Source organism: Erithacus rubecula (assembly GCF_903797595.1).
Source record: "Erithacus rubecula genome assembly, chromosome: 3".
In the NCBI taxonomy this organism is placed as follows: domain Eukaryota; kingdom Metazoa; phylum Chordata; class Aves; order Passeriformes; family Muscicapidae; genus Erithacus; species Erithacus rubecula.
The window spans coordinates 44,703,137-44,724,144 of NC_136689.1; the positions used below are offsets into that span (position 1 = coordinate 44,703,137).

The 21,008-nt window shown below is 34.5% G+C and overlaps 1 protein-coding gene across 6 annotated transcripts in view; it reads left to right on the forward strand.

Moving 5' to 3' along the window:
* Positions 1 to 21,008, forward strand: part of BBS9 (Bardet-Biedl syndrome 9) — a 286,703-nt gene that overhangs the window by 38,111 nt on the left and 227,584 nt on the right. For all 6 annotated transcript variants that reach the window (XM_079302571.1, XM_079302574.1, XM_079302572.1 and 3 more), the window contains 4 exons: positions 69 to 252; positions 1,471 to 1,600; positions 16,041 to 16,222; positions 19,453 to 19,529. In XM_079302571.1, coding sequence (XP_079158697.1) covers positions 69 to 252; positions 1,471 to 1,600; positions 16,041 to 16,222; positions 19,453 to 19,529 — 573 coding nt within the window. The remainder of the gene's footprint in view (positions 1 to 68; positions 253 to 1,470; positions 1,601 to 16,040; positions 16,223 to 19,452; positions 19,530 to 21,008) is intronic.

A 21,008-nucleotide genomic window follows, 5' to 3' on the forward strand; every position in this document is an offset into this window, starting at 1 on the left:
CTTCTCTAAGTTTTGTCTTCAATATGCAGTTGTCATTGGATTTCTGGAGCATACTTTTTCTTTTGAAGGTGGATTGGATTTTGAACATTGGAGAGCAAGCACTGGATATATGCGTTGTCTCATTTAATCAGGGAGCTTCTTCTGTTTTTGTGCTTGGTGAGAGAAACTTCTTTTGCCTAAAAGACAATGGGCAAATACGGTTCATGAAAAAGCTTGATTACAGTCCGAGTTGCTTCGTTCCTTACTGTTCAGGTTTGTAAAATGAAAATTTAACTTTAGCTTGGTTACTGCTGAATAAACATATTTTTATGAATAAGCAGGTTGGATGGGGCATTGTACAACCTGGTCTAGTGGAAGGTGTCCCTGCCCATGGCATTTAGGCTAGATATTAGGAAGAAAATTATTTACTGTGAGGTTGGTGTGACACTGGAACAGGTTGTGCCACCACTGGCAGTGTGGAAAGCCAGGTTGGATAAGACCTTGAGTGACCTGGTCTAATGGGAATTGTTCCTGCCCATGTTAGTGGGCGTTGGGACTAGATGATCTTTAAGGTCCCTTCTAACACAAGCCATTTTATGATTCTGTGAGTTTGTGAGCTGTAGAATCATAGAATTTGGAGCGCTCTTTTTGAACGAGTCAGGTATATTTTCAAATGTTACTTTTTGTGAAGTGTCATAATTTTTAGAATCGAAATACTTTCTTTTTATCAAATTGAGTACTTGTCTGGTGCCCAGGCTATCCAAGCATCAAATACAGAAGAATGACAGTTTTTAGAAGAGTAAACTAGTGTTTGAGGACCTTTTGATTTGTGACCTTTTGATATTTTCAGATTCTTAAAAATATCAAAGTGTATTATTATTACATGGGTGGAAACAAGTTGGTTAGATACTAGGTTAGAATTATAGACTCATAATACCTATTCTTTTTTAATGCTTCAAAGACTATCTGATAAGTTTTTGATAGTATGTCTCCTTTTGAACTTAAAATATAATTTTAATTTTTACAAATTTGATCTTTGCAATCTTCACATTTTATACTTTCTGATTTGAATTATACTAGAAATAAACCCTATAAATGCATAGACATTTAATTGGTATTCACAAGTTAGTGAATAGTGTAAGTAGCAGATATTTAATCAATGTGTATTTTGTCATATCTTTACTGACATGCCAACATAGCCATGATGAGTGTTTATCATGTTTTAAATTATCAAATATGGCTGGTCAGAACCTTATAAAGTTGTGGCATGCATTGTGTAATATGCAATTGAAATTGGTATTCATAATTAATCACATATATCCTTGGTTAGTGTCAATGTAACTTTCCTACCTTTTGATACTTTATCATAAATTAATTTATCACACCTAATGGCTTATAAATAAAAGAAAGCATAACTATGTGAGCCTCAAAGAAAAGTACTGGCTTTTGAAAAATCCTTCCTCCTAATTTTTTTTTTTTATCTTTGAACAGTGCGAGAAGGAACAATAAACACTTTAATTGCAAACCACAGTAAAATATTGAATGTTTATCAAGATGTTACATTGAAATGGGCCACTCAACTTCCCTGCATTCCTGTATCAGTAAAAGTAGCAAATTTTCAGTAAGTAACTTGTTAAAGCTTACTTTTTACTTAGACTAATCTCTAGTTTTGTGATTTGCTTCTATAACCTGACAAACAGTTTTGAGGTATGTAACAAATAAGGAAACTTTTAAAAGGCAAATTCTAAGATTTTCCCTTGTTTTGTAAAATATTCATTTCGTTAATGAGTGTAGTCGAACAATGCTAGAATTGCTGTATTGTGCTTTAGGCTTTCTGGGGTTTTTTTTGGGTGAAGTTTGAACCTGGACTCTCATAGCTCCAGCACAGTAGCTTCTTTTTGAAAGTAATGACAACTGTGTTTGTGCAATCTGGCAAGGTCCTTCCCTGAGACAGGAAGATAGGGAATCTCACTGAAAATCTGTTCTTCATTAAGCATTTAAGAGCATATGCATTCCAGAGATGATTTGAACGAATTTTGGAACAGATTATTAAAATCCAGTGTTAAATTGTGGAAATTAAGGAACTGTTTAAATTGTTGAGGGCTGCACTGCAACAGACCAAAACTTTAAATAAAGGAAGCATAGGACAGATCAGGGAAAAACTGGTTGGGTGGGGGATTGGGTGAAGAGAATATAGGACATGTTTATAACTTGTGCTGTGACTGTCACTGAAATAAGCAAACTACAGAAAGGTTCATTTAGTGTTTTTATACAATCCAATTTATGCCTGTACTATGTGCTCCCCAAGAGCTGGGCTGGATGCTAGTTGCACCATGCCAGTGACCATAGGGGATGCAATAGGAGTGTCCTTTTCACGTGAATCTTCTGATCCTCAGCAGGGTGGTGGCTGCTGGACCAACATACACTGGATTGCTAAACATATGATCATGTCAAGCATTTTGCCTCCAAACAAGTGGAAAGAGAATATCTGACTAACCAGCTTTACTGAGTTGTGCAGAGTAATCTGAGGGATGATTGTGTTTTGTTTATTACTAATAGATACCTAAATGAAAAAAAACAATTATCAATAACTTATTTTTTTTTAGACTTTGGAGAGAGTTGGGCTGGCTTTCATTCAACAGGTCTTAACAAGTGACATATAATGAACAGACTCAATGGGCCACTTAGTTATAATGCTGAAGTTGATTATGCAGGATATGACAGTTCAGCTTTTGAAGTATGGAAAAATATTTGTATTACAGAAATTTGAAGAAAACCATTAATGTTTACAATAGCAGATTGTACTAGCATTTGTATATACAATTACTTGTTTGGAAACCCCTTATATTGAACCATCTGTTTCAATAATGTGTCTAAAACATTTATGCAGATTCTGCCTGTTCCCTGTGGACTTCAATGCTCCACAGTTTGATATTAGGAAGAAATCTGAGAGCCTAAAATCTGTCCCAGATCAATTTGCTAGTTAAGATTCAGAATTCCCACGGGCATGCAAATACAGGGTTTGACTTCAGGTTGTGTTCTTTAGCAGGTAGAGAGACTGCAGTCTAGTTATGCAAACCTGTTTGTACAGGTAAACGAAGGAGCATCTGTGTACCTGCACCCAATGGCCTGAAAGGCAGGAAGAGGTCCAGTGCTGTGTGTTTCTGAGCTGTGCTTTTACCTGTCTATTGGCAAAAATGCAGTATGCTTGTACTTCCTTCTGACAATGAAAAAAAAGACAAGCTAAGCAGCAAAACTGTAGTAAAGCCTGTAGAGATAATAATTTGGCCTAAACAGGGCATATGTGTTGGTTTTGGTGTGGTTTTTTTTAATATTTTGAAAGGGAATTCTGTGTGATTCAATGTGATAATGATTTTCTTGTACTCAAGAAAGACCTCAGTTTTAGCTGGGGCCTCTGAGCACACTACTACCATAACGTAAATAATATTAAGGACTTTAATAAGCATAAAGTTGTTAATCCTACACTGCTGAAAGATTGAAGTGCCTTAAATATGATGTATGCCACGTAATTACTTTCTTCACTTTAATTGCAATAATACTTAGAAAGTAAATGGAGTATTCTGAAACAGTTGTCTCTACAATTCATACACCTTCATTTGTATTTTCTCTTTGGTGTAATGTCTGTTACTTCTAATGTGTGACTCTAGCTTGCTGGATAAGAGAAACACTATTAGAAGATATTTTATGTAAATCCCTTGTGGCAGGAGTAGTGGTTGCCTCACAAAAACAGCTTGTAATTCCAGTGTATGCACCTCCTTATTATTTATGAATTGATTTTTCCTCTTAAAATAACGTGTAATACAGTATTTCTCTATTGCAACACCAGTCTGTAGAAAAAGATAATAATATACTGCAATATTTGAGATTAAATTCTAGAACAAACTGCTTGATTTCCATCACATTTGGAGAAACATGGAAGAAAAAATAGAATCAAGGAGAAGTGGTTACTTAGAACAGTTTGAAGTGTTTCTGCAATCTAAAAGTTATTTGTTTTTAAGCTGCTAAATTACACTTTTTTGCCTTCTGTTAAAACCTGAAATCTCTCTGTAAGGATGTTCAAAATTTGTTATAAAAGCTTGTGGTCAGAAACTTCAGGCAAAATTTTGAGTGTTTATCTTATTCTGGGTTTTCCCTGAATATCTCTACAACTAGTCACTGAACTGGAAGTTCAGTTCTAGTAAATGTTATAGAAATTTGTCCCCTATTTTGTTGGAAGTTTATATTCTGGTTCTGTTAATGTATATTAGTTACTGTTTATGACATATTTTTAGTGTCAGGAGGACTCCTACATGCTTCACACTGCCTGGATTGCTTCAGAAGTGTAATCACTTATACTGATGTTTTAAATTAACTTGAACTGCTTAGGTCTCTGTCTCAGGACAAATTTGTCTTTGCATGGATAAACCTGCTTGAACAGTTATATTTTTGCGTGCCATGGGCTGTTATCTTCAGGTTATGGCTGTGCAAACATATTCTCACTAAAGCTGAAACTCTTGAAGAAAGTGGTTTAGGTGTTCTGCCTGAGTTGGTTAAAAACCCTGAAACATCCCTCCACCAAATCCACAAACAGCCCCTTCCAAACCTTTCTAGGGTGGTTTGAAGAGAAACTGTCCATATGCTGCAGTTGAAACAGCTGAAATCTAGGATAGTTACACAAAGGCACAACAAGGATTCCTATTCTGCTCAAAACTTCAGTGTCAAAATAGTAGTTGTAAGCAGCAGTATTTGCTTGGTATCCATAATAATTATGTATCTTCATAGAATTGATTTTAAAGTCCGTTCTCTTTTTTCCTGACCTTGAGTTTCCGTTTTTCTGTTTCATGTGAGAGACCTTCACATCTGCTTTGCAACGCAAGTTTCATGAGCAGTATCTCTTACACATACAGGTTATAAATGCTATGAATTTGTCACTGATGGATGCTTATTGAGCTATGTTAAGATTTCTCTCTCTCCCTCTGTCTTTGTCTTTCTCATCTCACTTTTCTATTTATTTGGCACTTGGCAGAGCTATTTCTAAGAGTATATCTTTTAATGGCTGATTGCTTACACTGAGTATTAATTATTCTGTCCTGGTTAGCCTGAAACTAGAACATTATGTTAAGGTGCATTCAGTCTGAAGCAAAATAGCTTGTGTTGCCAGCCTCTGGGATATTTCTGTCACAAACATCTGAAATGCCACTGTGGATTAAAATACATAGATATAGTATTATATATTCACATAGAGTTGGGATGTAGTCTCAGGAAAGGGGTTTCTGTTTTGATTACTACCAAGTTACAAACCTACGTTTTGCCATGGGAAAGCATGAAGCCTTTAAATTTGGGACATTTTTCTTCTTCTGAACATTTTAAAAGTTCACTACTCTCCACTTTATTTCTTGGTTTTGTTTGTGAGCAGACTTCAAGTTGTATCTGGTAAGCCTGTGAATGCTAAAAGGTAGCCTGACTTTTTTCTTTTAAAATGAAATAGACTGCAGACTTGCTCAAATACCTCTTCTATTTGTTGTTTCATGATGTCTCTCATTATGGTTATTTGTGCTTTTGACTATACACCAAGTAATACTATACACCAAGTAATTAAGTCTGTCTCCATATGGCAAAAAAATGTTGATTTCATGTGGAATTTATCAGCAGGCACAGTTTCAACAGGAAGCCAACCTCAGAATTTAGGGGATGTGTTGTGGGAAAAGAGATTTCTTCTGTCTCTTTTCTGGGGACTGGGGACTCTTAGTACTTTAGGCACCAGTTTATCAGCAAACGTAATGTTTGAATGAAGGCTGTTTTCCCCTTCAGCCACATCAGAATTTGATTAGTAATGCCCAAAAGAAAAAATTTAGTCACTGTAGTGAGGCAGAGATTTGTGAGTTTGTGTTTAGGGTAAGTCACCTGTTCTGAGTATGGCAAATTGTGATTTAATGTCCCACATTTGTGACCTATTACTTCAAAACTCGTGGCTTTATATAGAGTCAGTTGTGCACACTGTTGTCCTGTTCAGGGCCAGGAGTTGAACTCAGTGATCCTTGTATGTCCCTTCCAACTCAGCATATTCTGTGATTCTGGAGTACTTGTCTATAGGTAATAGGATGCTTTGCATATGTAGGACCTCTTGTGTTTAGGAGCTACATCTGGGAATTAGAATACAGTAACCAATTCAGTTTTGTCATAATTTTTACGTACCTCTGTATCTGTAAGCAGGACTGTTCTTCACAGAACTGAGATTCTTGAAAAGAATAAACCACATAATGATGCGTGTGTCTTGTAAAATGTGAAATTGCTTTCATTACCTGAGGTTGACAAGTATAGACAAGTTGATGAAAGTAGCTAGAATATTTGCTTTCACTTTCATTTATTTGACAGATAAATGAATTTTTACTTGGTAGAGGTGCTTTCTGAAGAGGAAATATAAAGAAGTCTGGAAAGGTTTTTTTATATGGAAGTAATTTATCACCTCCAAAGAATTAGAATTTCTGAGTTTCTTAAAATATTAAATTACCAGCACTCAATCTTTTAGCTTCAGTGAAGCTAGTAAATAGATTTTCATTATTTGAGATGGGGAAAAAAATTTCCTTTTTAAATGAAAATCACTGTTGAAAGTCAGGAAATAAAGTAGACTTTATATGTTCAAGATGACAAGCAGGGTTACTTAGCAAGCTTTATCCACACTTCAGCTCTTCATGAACTTCAAGTCTGCCTTGGTTTATTCTGAACAGTGATCCCAGAAATATATCATAGGGTCTACAGAATCACCACTGATTCTGTTTTGCTCAGTTTGCAATCAAGAAGTGATTTCTGTCTGTGAATTGCTAGTACTGCTTCTCTAAGTGTGATCACTGCACTCTTGACTGTCAGGGTCATGCCTGAACTCCTGATATTGGTACATGAACCACAAGCCCATTATGACTGTGCCAGATAGTAATATATTAATCAGCTTACTGAATCACTGAAAAATTATTGATTTAAGTTGCTATAGTAGTGTCCTAATTTTCTATGTAATCATGTTAATAAGTGTTTGGATATTGCATTGTCCCATGTAGTGCTGATAATCACAACTACTGTGCTTTCCTGCCTCTCAGGATATTCCTTCTTGTGTTGCAGTTACACAGGTGCATTGCAAGAGTATTTTACAATATTTCTATAGTTTTAATGGTAGTGACTTCTAATTTACTAAGGCAATAGTTTCTTGATGTATACTGAGTTATCATTTTACTCCAACTCTACTAAAAACCATTCACTAAAATGATCAGTGCCTGCAGAAAAATTCCCAGTGCTTTAACTGTGGGTGTGAAAGAATATGTGAGGAAGGATTGGGTGGGTTTTATGACTTAGTATACCTTACTGTGTGTTACAGTACTCTGTTCCTAGCCAGTCTCTCCCCATCAGTCTGCAGCTTGATTACAAGGCTGAGAATTACTGGTGACTGATACAGAAATTGTCCCTACACCACCTCCAATGCACTTGAAACATAAGCCAGATGACATGTGCTCCTGCTCTTCAGGATTTCCCATCAGCTTGCATTTTGAAGGGAAACATTCTGCTGAAAGAGATATTAATTGTGTTTATTACATTTAAAACCAAACCCATCTTTCCCACAAGACCAAACAAAAAATTTTACAGTTAATGCATTGAGTGGAGAGAACCACTTTTTTCCTTTTTGAAAAATGTTTAATACAACTGGGATTTTCTGATTTATTAGTATTTCATGATATTATAATGATTGGTAAGAAATGTGTGGTTTGTATACTTACTGTCTAATGAGGTTTAAAGTCCCTGTTGTTCACTGGTTTCATAGAATAAGACTTGTGTATATGAGTAATAGCTTGAGTCTGACATAGTTAACATGCTTGTAACTTCATGGCACTTTATCTGAATAAAATATATAAAAAGTCTCTAATTCAGCAACCTATCTCCTTAAAGAAGAGAAAATAAACAAGTGTTTAAATTCTTTGTTTTGGCACAGGATTAATTCCCATATTTGAACCCATATGTTGCCCAACAGACAGATGAGTTTAATTTAAATAAGATAGGTGAATAAAAAAATTGCAGTTCACTATTCTAGTGTATTGGTTGAAAATGTACTTTCATAAAATTTTAGCTTCCGATATTTTTAAGAGAATTACAATTCTGGGATCAATTTGCAAATGAGAAAGTAAATATGAACTTGAAATTAAAACTTTTTTTCCAGCACAGAATTGTATTATGTTGGGCATTTGGATGGACATGCTTTGTGTAGCTGGGCTCTCCAGTCAGTAGAAAGGCAACAGGAATTGAATTTAACTGGAAAAAACATGGAGAAATATTGTAGTTGAATTAAGTATATAAGGTGTAAAAGTGTAACCACATATATGGTAATAGTGGGTTGAGTGAAAATAAAACTCCCCACATTGAATTTTTAGCTATCCAGATGCTTGAAAATACTTTGTTCTTCATTCTAGCCCATCTGTTATTCCTTATTATAACTGACATCACCACAGCTACCACAACTCTTAAAGAATCACTGTATAAAAATGGCAAAACTTACATATAAACCCAGCAAAACTTAGCACTTACTACACAGTTTTATGGAAAGAAAACTGCAGGAATCAAACTTTATAGTTTGTTGAAAGATTTTCCCTTTCTGTATAGTAGTACTGTAATAGAGGCAATGCCAGTTATGATGTACAGTATAAACTGTTCAGTTATATACATGTATATATATAAATTTTTATTTGAGAGTTCTCTAAGAATGTTGCCTGATCTGATAAGTTATGTGCAGAGATTTCTAGAATCTTTCTACTTAAACACAGTTGCATTTTAAAGAAATATTTTAAGGAAAAGAAAAAGCAGATTGCATGTTTTTCTCATCACTGACTTACCACTGGATTTTTGAGAGATGGCAGTAGAAAATATGACCCTTTTCAAAGGTCTTTTGAAGACATAAATTTAATATGTGTATCCTGCCCACAAAATATGAATGTAATTGTATTTCTTTTACTTTAGTAGGATACTGATCCTGGAAAAGACATAGATGTGCCACAGACTATGTTCAACATATATTGGGATTCAGGCCTAGTTTTTTAGCAAGCTAGATTCAAACGGTGTTTACTCTATGATGTCCATAGATGTCCATGATGTCCATGGGCACATGCCCATATTGCCAGTTCTCCTAATTTTATTGCATTTCTCTTATTTGCTTTGTTCAAAAAACCTGCTTTTTATAGTAATATGATTTTGTAAGTGTTTCAACTTTTGAATAACACTTAAAATATTTCTGCCTTCATGATTCTAGAGAAAAACATTAAAAATGGAAATTCTCATGAACCAGAAGGCAAGTAACTCCCCTCTAGTATTTTAAATAAGATCTTTGCATTTAAACAAATAGCGTAGGATTTTTTTTACCTAACCCACTATTCATCTATGCCAGTTGTTGTGAAGAGTGGACTATAACTTATATCAGGTTCTGCACTCTCAGTCTTGGAGCTGGTTATTGAGCAGTGAGTTGGAGTTTATAGATGTATTCTGACACTCTACCCATGAATGTGCTGGATGTCTAATTTGAAAAACAGTTTTATGAATATTTCAGTCTGTTGATTTTAAATGTCTTGGTTATTATGCTATTAACCTGAAAGACCTTTTTTGTACGAGGAGGAACACATGGGGCATTTATATCAAGCTGTGGAACTGAGAGGCAGCAAGCAGTGCAAAGTGCTAGAGATACTTTGAAAAAGCAGCTTTGTTCTTTACCAAACAGGGTGAGGGCACAATTATATATACTATAAAAATAATAGTAGAAAGTGTACACATTTTTTCCTTACTGAAATACTGGTGAATTTTGGAACTTGCAGGCAGCTGTGAGGAGAAAGAGATGTAAACTAATTTGAGTTGAGTGTTTTAAAAGTGATGTAATTCTTAAAGCTTTTTAAAAATGTGTTTTAAAGACACATTATAGTTATTCTTGTTAATCTCTATAATGTGTGCATAGTCTAGTTTTCCTTGTGCACCTCTCAATATTATCGTACAGGAAACCAACAATTAAGAATAAACTTTATCTAAAATAATAAACTTACTAGAGTATAGATTTTTATTGGTGAAGCATCTCTTTTAAGTTGGAAGTAGAGATCCTAGGGGCCTCTCCAGTTTGCCTGAAGTGATATGGACTCTAACCACTGTCTTGTGGTTAGACATGTGAAGTGGGAGAAGAGAAGGCCTAGAAGAATGATAAACTTTAGAGGCTCTCCATATTATAAATGCACATGGCATAGTTGTTAATACAGCCTTTGACCCTTTGAAAGCTGTTATATACCTGTCTGCTAGTGGGGGAGCTTGGGCTTGAAACAGATTGTAGATTTCACATGAAGGAAGTGCAAATGCTCTAAGAGAGATTGAAGCATGAAGCAAGAGATGTTTTAAATGTGTCACAGTTGGTCTTAATTTTTTTTTCTTGTTGCTAATGCTGGTACTGTCACAGAGAAATCACAATGCATTTTTTCTTGTTTCTTATTATTTACAGCTCTGACATATAGGCTCCACTCTTACTAAAGTAATCAGACTTGCTTGTCAGTCCTCACATTCATTTTCAATTCTGCTAATGCCACTAAGCATCTTAGATGTGGAGCTGTGGTACTAAGAAATGCAATGTGTAATTATAAATTTTTCTTGAATACATTATACTTCAGTGCTCTTGATATTTTTTTTCTTAGAGAAAGAACATATATTTCTGGAGGCCTATGTCATCACACTTAATATGATGTTTTTATTCTACTTAGTGACAAATACTATCTTTAAAATTGCATTTTGGATAGCTATCTGCTGTAGTTTCTGAATAAAACTTTTATTGCTTCTGAAATAGTTTTGATTTTATATTTTGAATCACAAGAAAAAAAATTGGTTAATCCTTCAGATAAGGTTTTGCATTTCGTATGCAACTTGTAGCATAAGCTTTAATATCATACCTAGCCTGCCTGTATTAGTGTGTGGTGTTTGTGTTCCCTGCCTGGAAGAACCAGAAGGTTGTCTCATGCAGGGATGTCTGTCCCAGGGCATACACTGTTAAATATGAGCCTGGTATGATTCCCTTGTGCCAAGGAAATAACTGTTAAGCTGGCATACTAACACTGGTAAAAAAGCCCCACATCTGCTTTGTGTAGTGTAACGTGGCAGCTCTCAGGGCTCACCTGTATGAAAGCTCTGCTGCCCCGCAGGTGGCAGTAGTGCTCTGGCAGAAAGGACATCCAACCCAAACTTCTGTGAGTAGTGCTTGGTTTTAACTTGGCAATAAAAGTAAAAACTGTCAAGTTCTCTCTCTCTCTTTTTTTTTTTAAATTTTTTTTTTTAATTTTTTTTTTTGTGTTATTGTTATTTCTGGTTGGTTTTTTTTTAATGGAAAATGCTCCTTTTTGTTTGGTTGCTGGATGGCATTTTATGCAAAGAGTCTCTTTCAAAGAGAAAACTACACAAGGAGAACTGTTTCCATTTTTTGAGAGTTATTAGATTGTCTATTTTCATGTGTAATAGCAGAATGGGGAAGGCTTACACATAGGAGCATTACTTCTAATCTAAGTTGAACCAAGAATTTTTACTGAGGAAAGCATTTCAAAGAAGCCAAGAGTACTCCACATATGTGCAGGACAGTTAGGTATCAATAGTAGCTTGCATTGAGTCACACTGGATGTACTTTGAATATTCAGCTATGATATTGATTCTATGAGATTCTGGAGTGTTTGTTTGTAAAATGGGATTTTTACTTTTAATCCCATTAGTTCATGTTAGAAAATCCTTGTAGTTAGTTACTCCAAGTCTGATCTTCCTTCAGTGTTTTATCAAATACTTCATGTAGTTATAGCTTAAAATTACACTGAAATGGTCGTGAGGTTAGAATAATTCAGGTTCTCAAAAGCACTAAACTAAAAAGTGCTATTGAGATATGCACTTGCCTCTAATTATCTCAAGGGATGATAAACTAGGAGAGAAATGGATTCTAAATGCTTGAGCACAATTCCAGGAATTAGTTTCCTAATTTAGTACTTTTAAAATAATACATTATCTATAAGAAATAGAAATAAGTATTGTAGAGAATTTTGTATTCTAAAAGGGTTGGTTTGAGTAAAAGCAATTAAGACTACTTCTGAAATCAAAGTAGAAATGTTATGAGCTATTATAAATATAAATAATTAAAGCTGCAAATGGTGTCAGTAATGAGACCTTGTCCTAAGAGTTGTCCAAAGCTTAGCATGTGTCATTTTACTTAAACTCAGAACTACAGATTCAACTTCTAAATCATTTGAGTGGTCACTTTGGTGTCATATAACTGGAAACATGAAAATTTATTTAAGAATTAAGTTGTGAGCAATTTGTTTAGTAAGAGAAGACCAACAAAAAGCATATGCCTTTATTATTACCCAGAATCTAATAAAAAATAGTTTTTCAAATTATTACCATATGTGTGTAGGAGCTGCTTTGTTCTGTAAAGATATTTTAGATACCAGAATAATTTGTTTTATACTTTGAGTTCCTTACTGTTAAGATGTCCCCTTAGATTTACTATTACTTTGGCTATTGTGCAATACACAATTAAAAAACCAGCTTACAATAAAAAAAATTAAACAAATATTTGAAATTCCAGATTGTATACAAAATGTGCCAAATAAAGTAATGGTATTTGCAGGAATATTGTGTGAGAGCAGTAGCTGGGGGGAAAGTACTATAAACTTTTAAATGCTTCCCCTCCCCCTGCTGTCCTTAACCAATGTTAAAAACAGATTGAGAAAATAATGCAGATTTGACTTGCTGGTGAATGTTCTGACAGAGAAATGAATGTATTATAAAAAATATATTAGAACTGCTTACTCATATTTTTCTTAATGTTTCTATTGATGTGCAAATTCATGGACCACTTTTAACAAGGAAAGATTACTGAGAAAGGCTTTTTTATACTTATTTATGTTTCATGTTGAACAATCATCTTGGGACCCAGCAGAACACTAACTGAAGCAAAGGAAAAGTATAATTTTTAATACTGCTTTCTTTAGCTCATGCTTTTGTCTCTGAGATAGTGTAGACTTCAAGGATGTCATGACTATCAGGAAAGCTGGTTGAAAGGAGTTCAATTTAAGGTAGGGTTTCTGAATGTGCATTTTGTCATGCTGAGTCAGAAGTTAAGCCAAGCATAATTTACATAGGTAAATCACCTCATTGATTTAAATGGATCTCGTTTGATAGACTGATTAGCTGTAGATAACTGCCACCTTATAAATGTATAGAAAGGGCTGTATTTACAAATCACTTTTGAATGTATTATACCTTAGTAGTATATCATCAAAGATTTATTGCTAACTTTGTAGCTATGTTTCTTCATGCCCTTTTGATTTACATTCAGGTGTCCTCATGGATCTTCCCTTATTAGATTAACAGATGCATACCTTTGGGAAAAAATTTTAAGATTGTCCAAAGCCATTGCTGGACAATTCTAGAAATTGCCTTGTTTTCAGAAATTTTCTTTATCCAATTGTAGAAAAAGCTCCTGATGCTGTTTCTTCTGTTGTGCCCCCCATGCCTATTAAAAAAAAAAAAAAAAAAAAATTGATATATTTTGATGGCAAAGAGTGGGGCAGTTTATTTGGTAGCATGCTAGCATCTGCCTCAACAATGCCCCATTTTTAAAGACTTTGCTGCACCCCTGACCAGTAAGGCAAAGCTGCTTGCAAACATTTGTCAGCCGTTGACAAAATCCTGTACATTAGATGTTTTTTGCATGCCTTACTAAGGTTGTTGTGGTGCAAATATTCATGATAGTTTGCCTTCTAGCATTGCTCATATAAGAGATCTCAGGGTTAGCCCATGTATTTGTTTCATGTGCCATTGAGAATTCTGTAAATGTGGAGCTTTTTGGACATAAGAAAATTAGGATAGGCAGTTCTGCATGCAATTAAAACAATAGACCCAGTCCTGAACAAGGAAACCAAATAAAGTCAACAACAGATATTCAAGTACTGAGAGAAACCAGGTCTCATGCTTACTTCCAGTTCCTGCTGATAGTTTACAGTTTGTCAGAAAGTCACTTTAGAATGCAAGCCCCAAGCTCACAGGTCACAAAAAGGTCATGATGTTCATAGGATGGCTGCTAGCACAAGTATTGGATATGTAAGTTGAAAATTGGTATTAAGTCTTACACTTCCTTTTCTTCAAGTCTTGGCATCTCCAGCCTTATGGTGCTCACAAAGACAGCTCCCTGTTACCTTTTTGGTAGGGAATGCTGAAAAATTGCATGTTGACAATTGCAGCAGTAGATGGAAGTTTTTCAGTGGTAGTAAGTAGTCCAATAAAAGAAGACTGTTTCTGTTTAAGATGAATTTATGTGGTAGATAAGGGGAACATTGTCTTTGAGCCCTTTTATGTGTGTTCTGTTCCAGAAAGCAGTTCAGATTTGCATGTTCCAGCTTCAGTGAAGAGCTGACTGGAGGTACCTGTTGTCCGAAAAACCTTCACAAGCAGTTTCCATAGATTGATAATTCAACAAGGAGATTTATTTCTTTCACTGAGTAACAATTGCTTTCTGTAGAAAGAGAAAGCTTAAACTTACCTACAGCAATTGCTTATTTGTATAGTGCCCAGTAGGGTCTTCATTCTTGTGTACAGTTATAACTATACAGAGATCAGATGATCTCAGTTACAGTTTTTTGAGATTATTTGATTGCAGCTGTGAAACCGCCACTGGGATTGTGGCCTTAGTGTGCTATTGAAAGACATTTTGAACAGTTCAATTGAGCTGTCAATGATCAAAATTTATCTGTGACATCTCTTAGCTTTTGTAATTATTATTACCATGGAGAATTTTGGATTGAGGTTTCCTATCTGTGTGTTCTGGAGCCATGCTACAAGACCAAGTAGGAAACCAGAGAATTCTATTTCTTTTACACAGCTACCTGCCTTTTTATTGTACTAGATGAGACATTTGAAAGGTATCAGTGTGTGCAAGTTAAAAGAATTTTTGTTAATTCTGCATGAATTTTAACTTAAACACTTACATAAATTCAGTATTTTGCAAGGGTTTAATTAGTGTGATAGTGAAATAAGCATTCTTGTCCAAATCACTTTTATATCTAAAAATTAAATTTGATCTATCTGTGCTTTTTGTGGTGGTTGTGTTTGATGCAAAGTATCTGCTATAAGGTATTCTAAGAAAGGAGTAAGAGTAAATTACTGGCATGAATGTGTAACATTGTGATTATGAAAGTGAATACTGTTTTTTAATTTAATTAAAAGTAGGCATTTTAAAAAAGAAAGTGAAAGTTTATGCTCCTAGCATTTGCTGTTAACTTCTATGCTGATCTTTGCTGTTCAGTTTCTCTTCTGTTAGGAATAAGTTTCAAATTAAGCAAAATGCTGGCAGCAGTCCCTATTGTCTCATAGTTTGTTAAATACTTTCCTAAATCTTGCATTAGCATTGTACAGATCAGATAAAAAAAGGAGTGACATTTTTGTAGAAGCAATGAAGTACTTTTCCTTTGAAAGAGAAGAGACTATAGTGTAGCTAATAAAACACTCACTTGTATTGATTCAGAGGAGTGTGAGACTGCTCTGTATTCATGTGGTTTCCTTTCAGATGGATACTGCAGAGAACAGCCAGCCAGGGTTCGAAGCCAGAACAGTGGCTGCAATAGTAGCCAAAGAATCGGTTAGGGGAGATAGTGATACCATCAAAGCCCTAAAACTGTCTTCTTTTGTGAGCATCTTCCATCTTTTCTTGATTCCCTTTCCCTCTCCTCCCCATAAATATTGCAAAATCCAAAGGACTTGGATGAATAAATAGTTTACAACTGTCTGATGTATTCAGCTTGTTTGTTCAGATCCTTTCCATTACCTCTCCCGATTGTACAGATTCACATATTCTGAGGGCCATTTAGTTATCTAAGACAAATCCATTCTTAGGGATGATTGCACTAAGTGAGAATAATATTAATGAAGAATCTGAATTAAGGAATAAATATCATTAATAATGTTGTTGCTTCTATGATTCTTCCCAATTTCTGAGTAAGATTTTATTTATTTATTTATTTATTTATGTGCAGAGACTTGAAGGGTGTTATAGTCACTCTGAGTGATGATGGGCATCTTCAATGTTCATACCTTGGAACTGATCCTTCACTCTTCCAGGCCCCTAAGGTTGATTCTAGGGAAATAAACTATGAAGAAATGGATGCTGAAATGAAAGAGCTTCAGAAAATCATCAGGGAGGCCACAAAAACACAAGGTATACTTCTTCCTTGTTCTATATTTTTACATACCTTTATCAACCTGATAGTGCTTTAAAGCACTTTAAAATATTTTGTTTTCAGACTTTACTCATAGTTACATTTCTGTAAAAAATTTAGTATTTAGGAAAAATAAATAAATAAACCCTAGATGGTAAAGCCCTCGGATAAAAGGCTTTTTTCTTTGTATTTTCATAATGCTGTTGAAAGATTGAAGATGTCTACATCAGGTTGAAGATAATTCTTCTTGGTGCAAGGTTCAGAATAAAAATTGACAGTTCATGGACTATCCAAAGAAAGATAAGAAATCTAGAAGAATTTCAACAATCTTATATAGCTAGGTTTCAGAGCGAGAAAAAGTATTGCCAAATTCTGTTTATCAGTACAAATGATTTTTTAAGATATGAATTTGACAGAAAATTACATTTGAAAAGCAACTTTTCTGTTGATTTAACTATTCAGAAACATATTTGTAGAACAGAGGGACATATCTGATGATGATAAATTCAAGAATTTATATGCATTGCTAATAAATTGCATTGATTTTATTCAAGTATGGGCACATAATTTTTACAGAAATCCTTCAGTTTGTTTTCATAACTGTGTTTTTAAACAGCCTGGCTTGTGCAGGGAATTGGAAGCATGTGATTTTACAAGAACCTATGGAAAAATCTTCTACAAAGAGAAAGAAGAAATTAATTTTTTTTTCTTGATGATAGGTAGCATGTTCATAAAATGCACTAAAGAAGCAGTCATGGTTTTCTATGTGGAAAAAAAAAAGTGAAAAATCTCACAGTTGAAATTCCTAGAAAATAAAAATTATTTATCTGCAGGCATGAGTTTGATTCTACAACACAAATATTTGTTTGTTCTGTAATTATGTGTAACTTCATCCACTATCATAGAAGACTTATATCAGGATTTTAATTTTCTGATTCCAGTAATGTGTTATTTAAGCATATGGATGTGGATAAATTTCGCTGATTTTTACCACAGTCTATTCTTATAGGTATTTTGCAATTTTGTGTCTATCATAACCAAAGGAAATAAAAGCATGATGGAAAGAACAAATCCATTTGAAGTGAATTAACTTCAGTTTTTTAGTTTCAACATGTTGTCTGGAAGATCTAAGGAGAGAGAGAGAAAAGGGCTGTAGCTGTCCTTTTAAAATTTTATAGTAACTGTCATGCTATGAATGATAAATTTGCTATGAATATTTTTGATTTTTTCACCATTCTTTTTTCTTAATCTCCTTCCTCAGTTTGTCTAATCTGGTCTAAGTGGAGTTTTCAGATAAGTTTTTATGAACGCTCTTTTAGATGTGGAGAGATGACCTAATTATGTTGTGTTTGGTTTTAACTGGATGTAAAACTTGTATGAGAATGTTTTTATGCAACAAAACATTTTACTTACAAAGCATACCTGTCAATTTTGGGTGTTTTTGCTTTGTTTCATTTCGGCCTTTTTTCTTAAAAGTTTAGCTTGAACCTTGGTAACCACTGAGTTACTAAGCACAATCTTAAATGACCACTTGACTTTCTTGTCTTTTGGATTCATGCTTGTGCAGTCACAGCTTGTGTTGTTTTGAAAATATCTACCCTTAAATATAAATAATTTTTCTTCGTTTCTTTTTGACTTTCAGATGTGGAAGGTATTGGAATTAGGTCATTGCATTAAATAAAACCTTAGAGTAGTTATTTCCATAAATGTATTGCATTACTGTCCAGTGTTGACCATTAAACTGTTGAACTTCAGCTGTTTTATACATTTTGCAGAATGAGGATTTACAGTATAAACTGATGAAATATTTTAAAATCATAACTGTTATACTAGCTTAAATCTAATGTTACTTCCATCAGTCTGGATGACATAAGTGATTAAAGATATGTGTTTTGGCCCAGTTTAACAGTAACAAAAAGCTGATACTTATATGTAAACTTTAATTATGATCTCTGTTGTACTTCTGTTAGAAAAGTAATTGTATGACAGAGGTTGCATCATAGTTAGCTTGAAGAAGCAGCTAGAAGAGAAATGGTTAAGAAGGGACAAAAAAAACAATGGACTGTGCTGAGCTATCTATAATTGACAGAACCAGTTCTTTACAATTGTGAAGGTATGTAATAGGCCTAAACTTCTTTTCTAGGTAACATTGGAGAGATCTGTTTAGGTTTTGCTTGTCTGTCTCCTACTAAAGGTAGCATTTCTCTCTGAGCGCAAGAAAATGGATACTTACTTTCTGTCTTCATCAAAATCTTTTCCCTTGACCCTCTTGCTAGAAAGAGACAGTACGCTGTCTACTAGTTCTAGGTCATTTTCAGGACCCTGTGTGTAACAAAATTCTTGCAGCTTTCTGAATGTGCCTCATGGTCTCAGTTATTCAATTAATATGTTAATTGCCCCTTTACATCAACCTTTTGCTCATTACTTTAGAAACTATGTATTTCCTGTTCAGATTTTTCGTTTTCCAATGCATTTAGTATGTTAAGAAATAGAAGTGTTCTTCAGAAAATGCAAATACTGTAGAGCTGTATGTCTAGACTCATAAGAGAAGGTCCTTAAGGCTTTAATTTGTATATATGTATTTTTTTTGCATGTATGAGTCAGCATAAGGTTTTGCATAATGTATGTAAGTGAGTTCATAGCATTCTTTTGCCTTATATCTTGACGGAACTGGAAATAATCTGGTAATATATTTTAATCAAGCCACATGTAATGGTCTATACATAAAACTTTGATATGCCTCCTAATGCAGAGGAATTTGATGAAGATTAGATTTTAGATACAGAATCTTTCTTTGTCCAGCGTATTCACTACCAAATTATTTACATTGAAACTACCATGACGTGTGGTGTTATTTTGGAGGTAGTTAATCATAAGTTGGCATATGCATATGAAGACAAAAGTTTAAAAATACCTTGCAATCTCTAAAGATCATGGATATTAGGTGTAAAATCTTGTTATAAATGAATCTTGCATCTAAATCTTTTTTTATACGTGTCAGAAACTCAGAATAAGATCCAAGTTTAGGTTGTCTGTAGAAATCTAGTAAAATTGTGAAGCTTTTCTGGAAGTTTCCAAAATTATACACACTGTTATTTTGTTCTTTACATTGGTAGGTGTAGAGATGGAACTTTGAGTTTTGATGCTGTTGAAATTGTATTATTTTTAGGAATGAGGCTGAATCTTTCTTAAAGGAGAGATGCTTTACTTTTGCCTTTTTTTTCCCCAGATATTTTGCCTGAATCTGAAAAAGAGAGAGATATAACTGTCACAGCAGAAGTTTCACCTGATTTGGATGAAGAATCTGTATGTACTTGTATAAAAAGCAAATTACTCTGAAAAAAACCCATTGATTTCAGATGACTAAATTATGACTGATCATGCATAGTGATTACTACTTATATTTGTGTGACTGAGCTTCATGGCCCCCAGTTTTCCATCAATTAGAACCCAATTTTATTAAAGATTTTAACTAGAATTATAAAAATTATTTATTTGTCTTCTGTCTGGAGACATTTGGATTCTTGGCTAAGCAATCATAAGTGAACAAGAACTTAAGACTCAGAATAACTTTGTAGTGATGAGAAGTTGTACTGGTGAGCAGTTGTAAACATTGGGTGAAACAGTTGAAATGTGACCCTTGGGTCTTTCAAAGACTCAAGCTGCATTGTAAGAAATAATCTTTCTCCAGCAAGCTGTCATTCAATATTCTTTAGTGTTGCAGCCTAATTATTTATTCATGTTGTATACATATGTAGTTTACAAAAATTACTCAAATTAAGATTTGGGAGAGCTTATATTGTTCCCTAAAACTCTTCACTTTAAACATTTCAGAACATACTTGTTGCCCTGTAATGTCTTTAATTATCCATTTCTGGGCACTAGCTTTGGCAAAACTGATTTTTCACAGCTACTTATTTTTAAAAAATTCGTATGGATAGTATTCTTTGATAAATGGACCTCTTTAAAATGTGTGTTAGTGTCCTTGTCTGTGCACAGAGACAAGCTTGTCTGTGGTAAAAAGAACAGTGTGACATGGTCTTGGCTAGCTGCAATAATCTGCTCACAACACTTGAAACTGTTAGGTGCACAAAATGCTCTAATGCTGCTGTGCTCATTTGCTCAACCTTCCAGGTGCAACTGGTCTGTTTCATGTGTGAGTAACTCAGTCTATCAATCAGCCTTGAGTCTATCTGCACATATATCTTAGTTTCCTGTGTGGTCAGCTTTTCTGTGGGTTCTTTCAGTAGCTGCCTAGGAAGGAAAAATCTGATAAGATACTTCATGGGAAAGGATCAATAAGCAAGTGTCAGAACAATTTTAGGGCTTCTGCAGTTACCTTGGGAAATGCAGGATTTCCGATGCTACTTCTACATTTGTGAAAAGATTGAAATTGCCATGTGTGTGATAAAAGCAATGAGGATATAGAGTATTAAAACTGTGTAGCTAAGCAAGTGGAGGACCATTCTGTTATTTAACACCACCTTCTGTGTGTGGCCTCTGGCCTAAGAAATCCAGGTGATTTCTGAAAGCTGAATACGGTAAGGTTCCATATCTTTATACTGCTTCTACTGTTTCAGAATCAACCACTCATCACCAGAGAGCGTGACAAACCAGTACGAAAGTCTGTGTAATTTTTTTGCTGAGAAAGGTCCACAATGTACCTTTGAAATGAAAGTCCTACTTCTAGAACCCAGAGAGCCTATTAGCTTCCTGACTTCTTAGGAACTTTGCAGATGTGGCCCTTATACTGTTTTTAATTTACACTTTTATAATGGGAAGGAT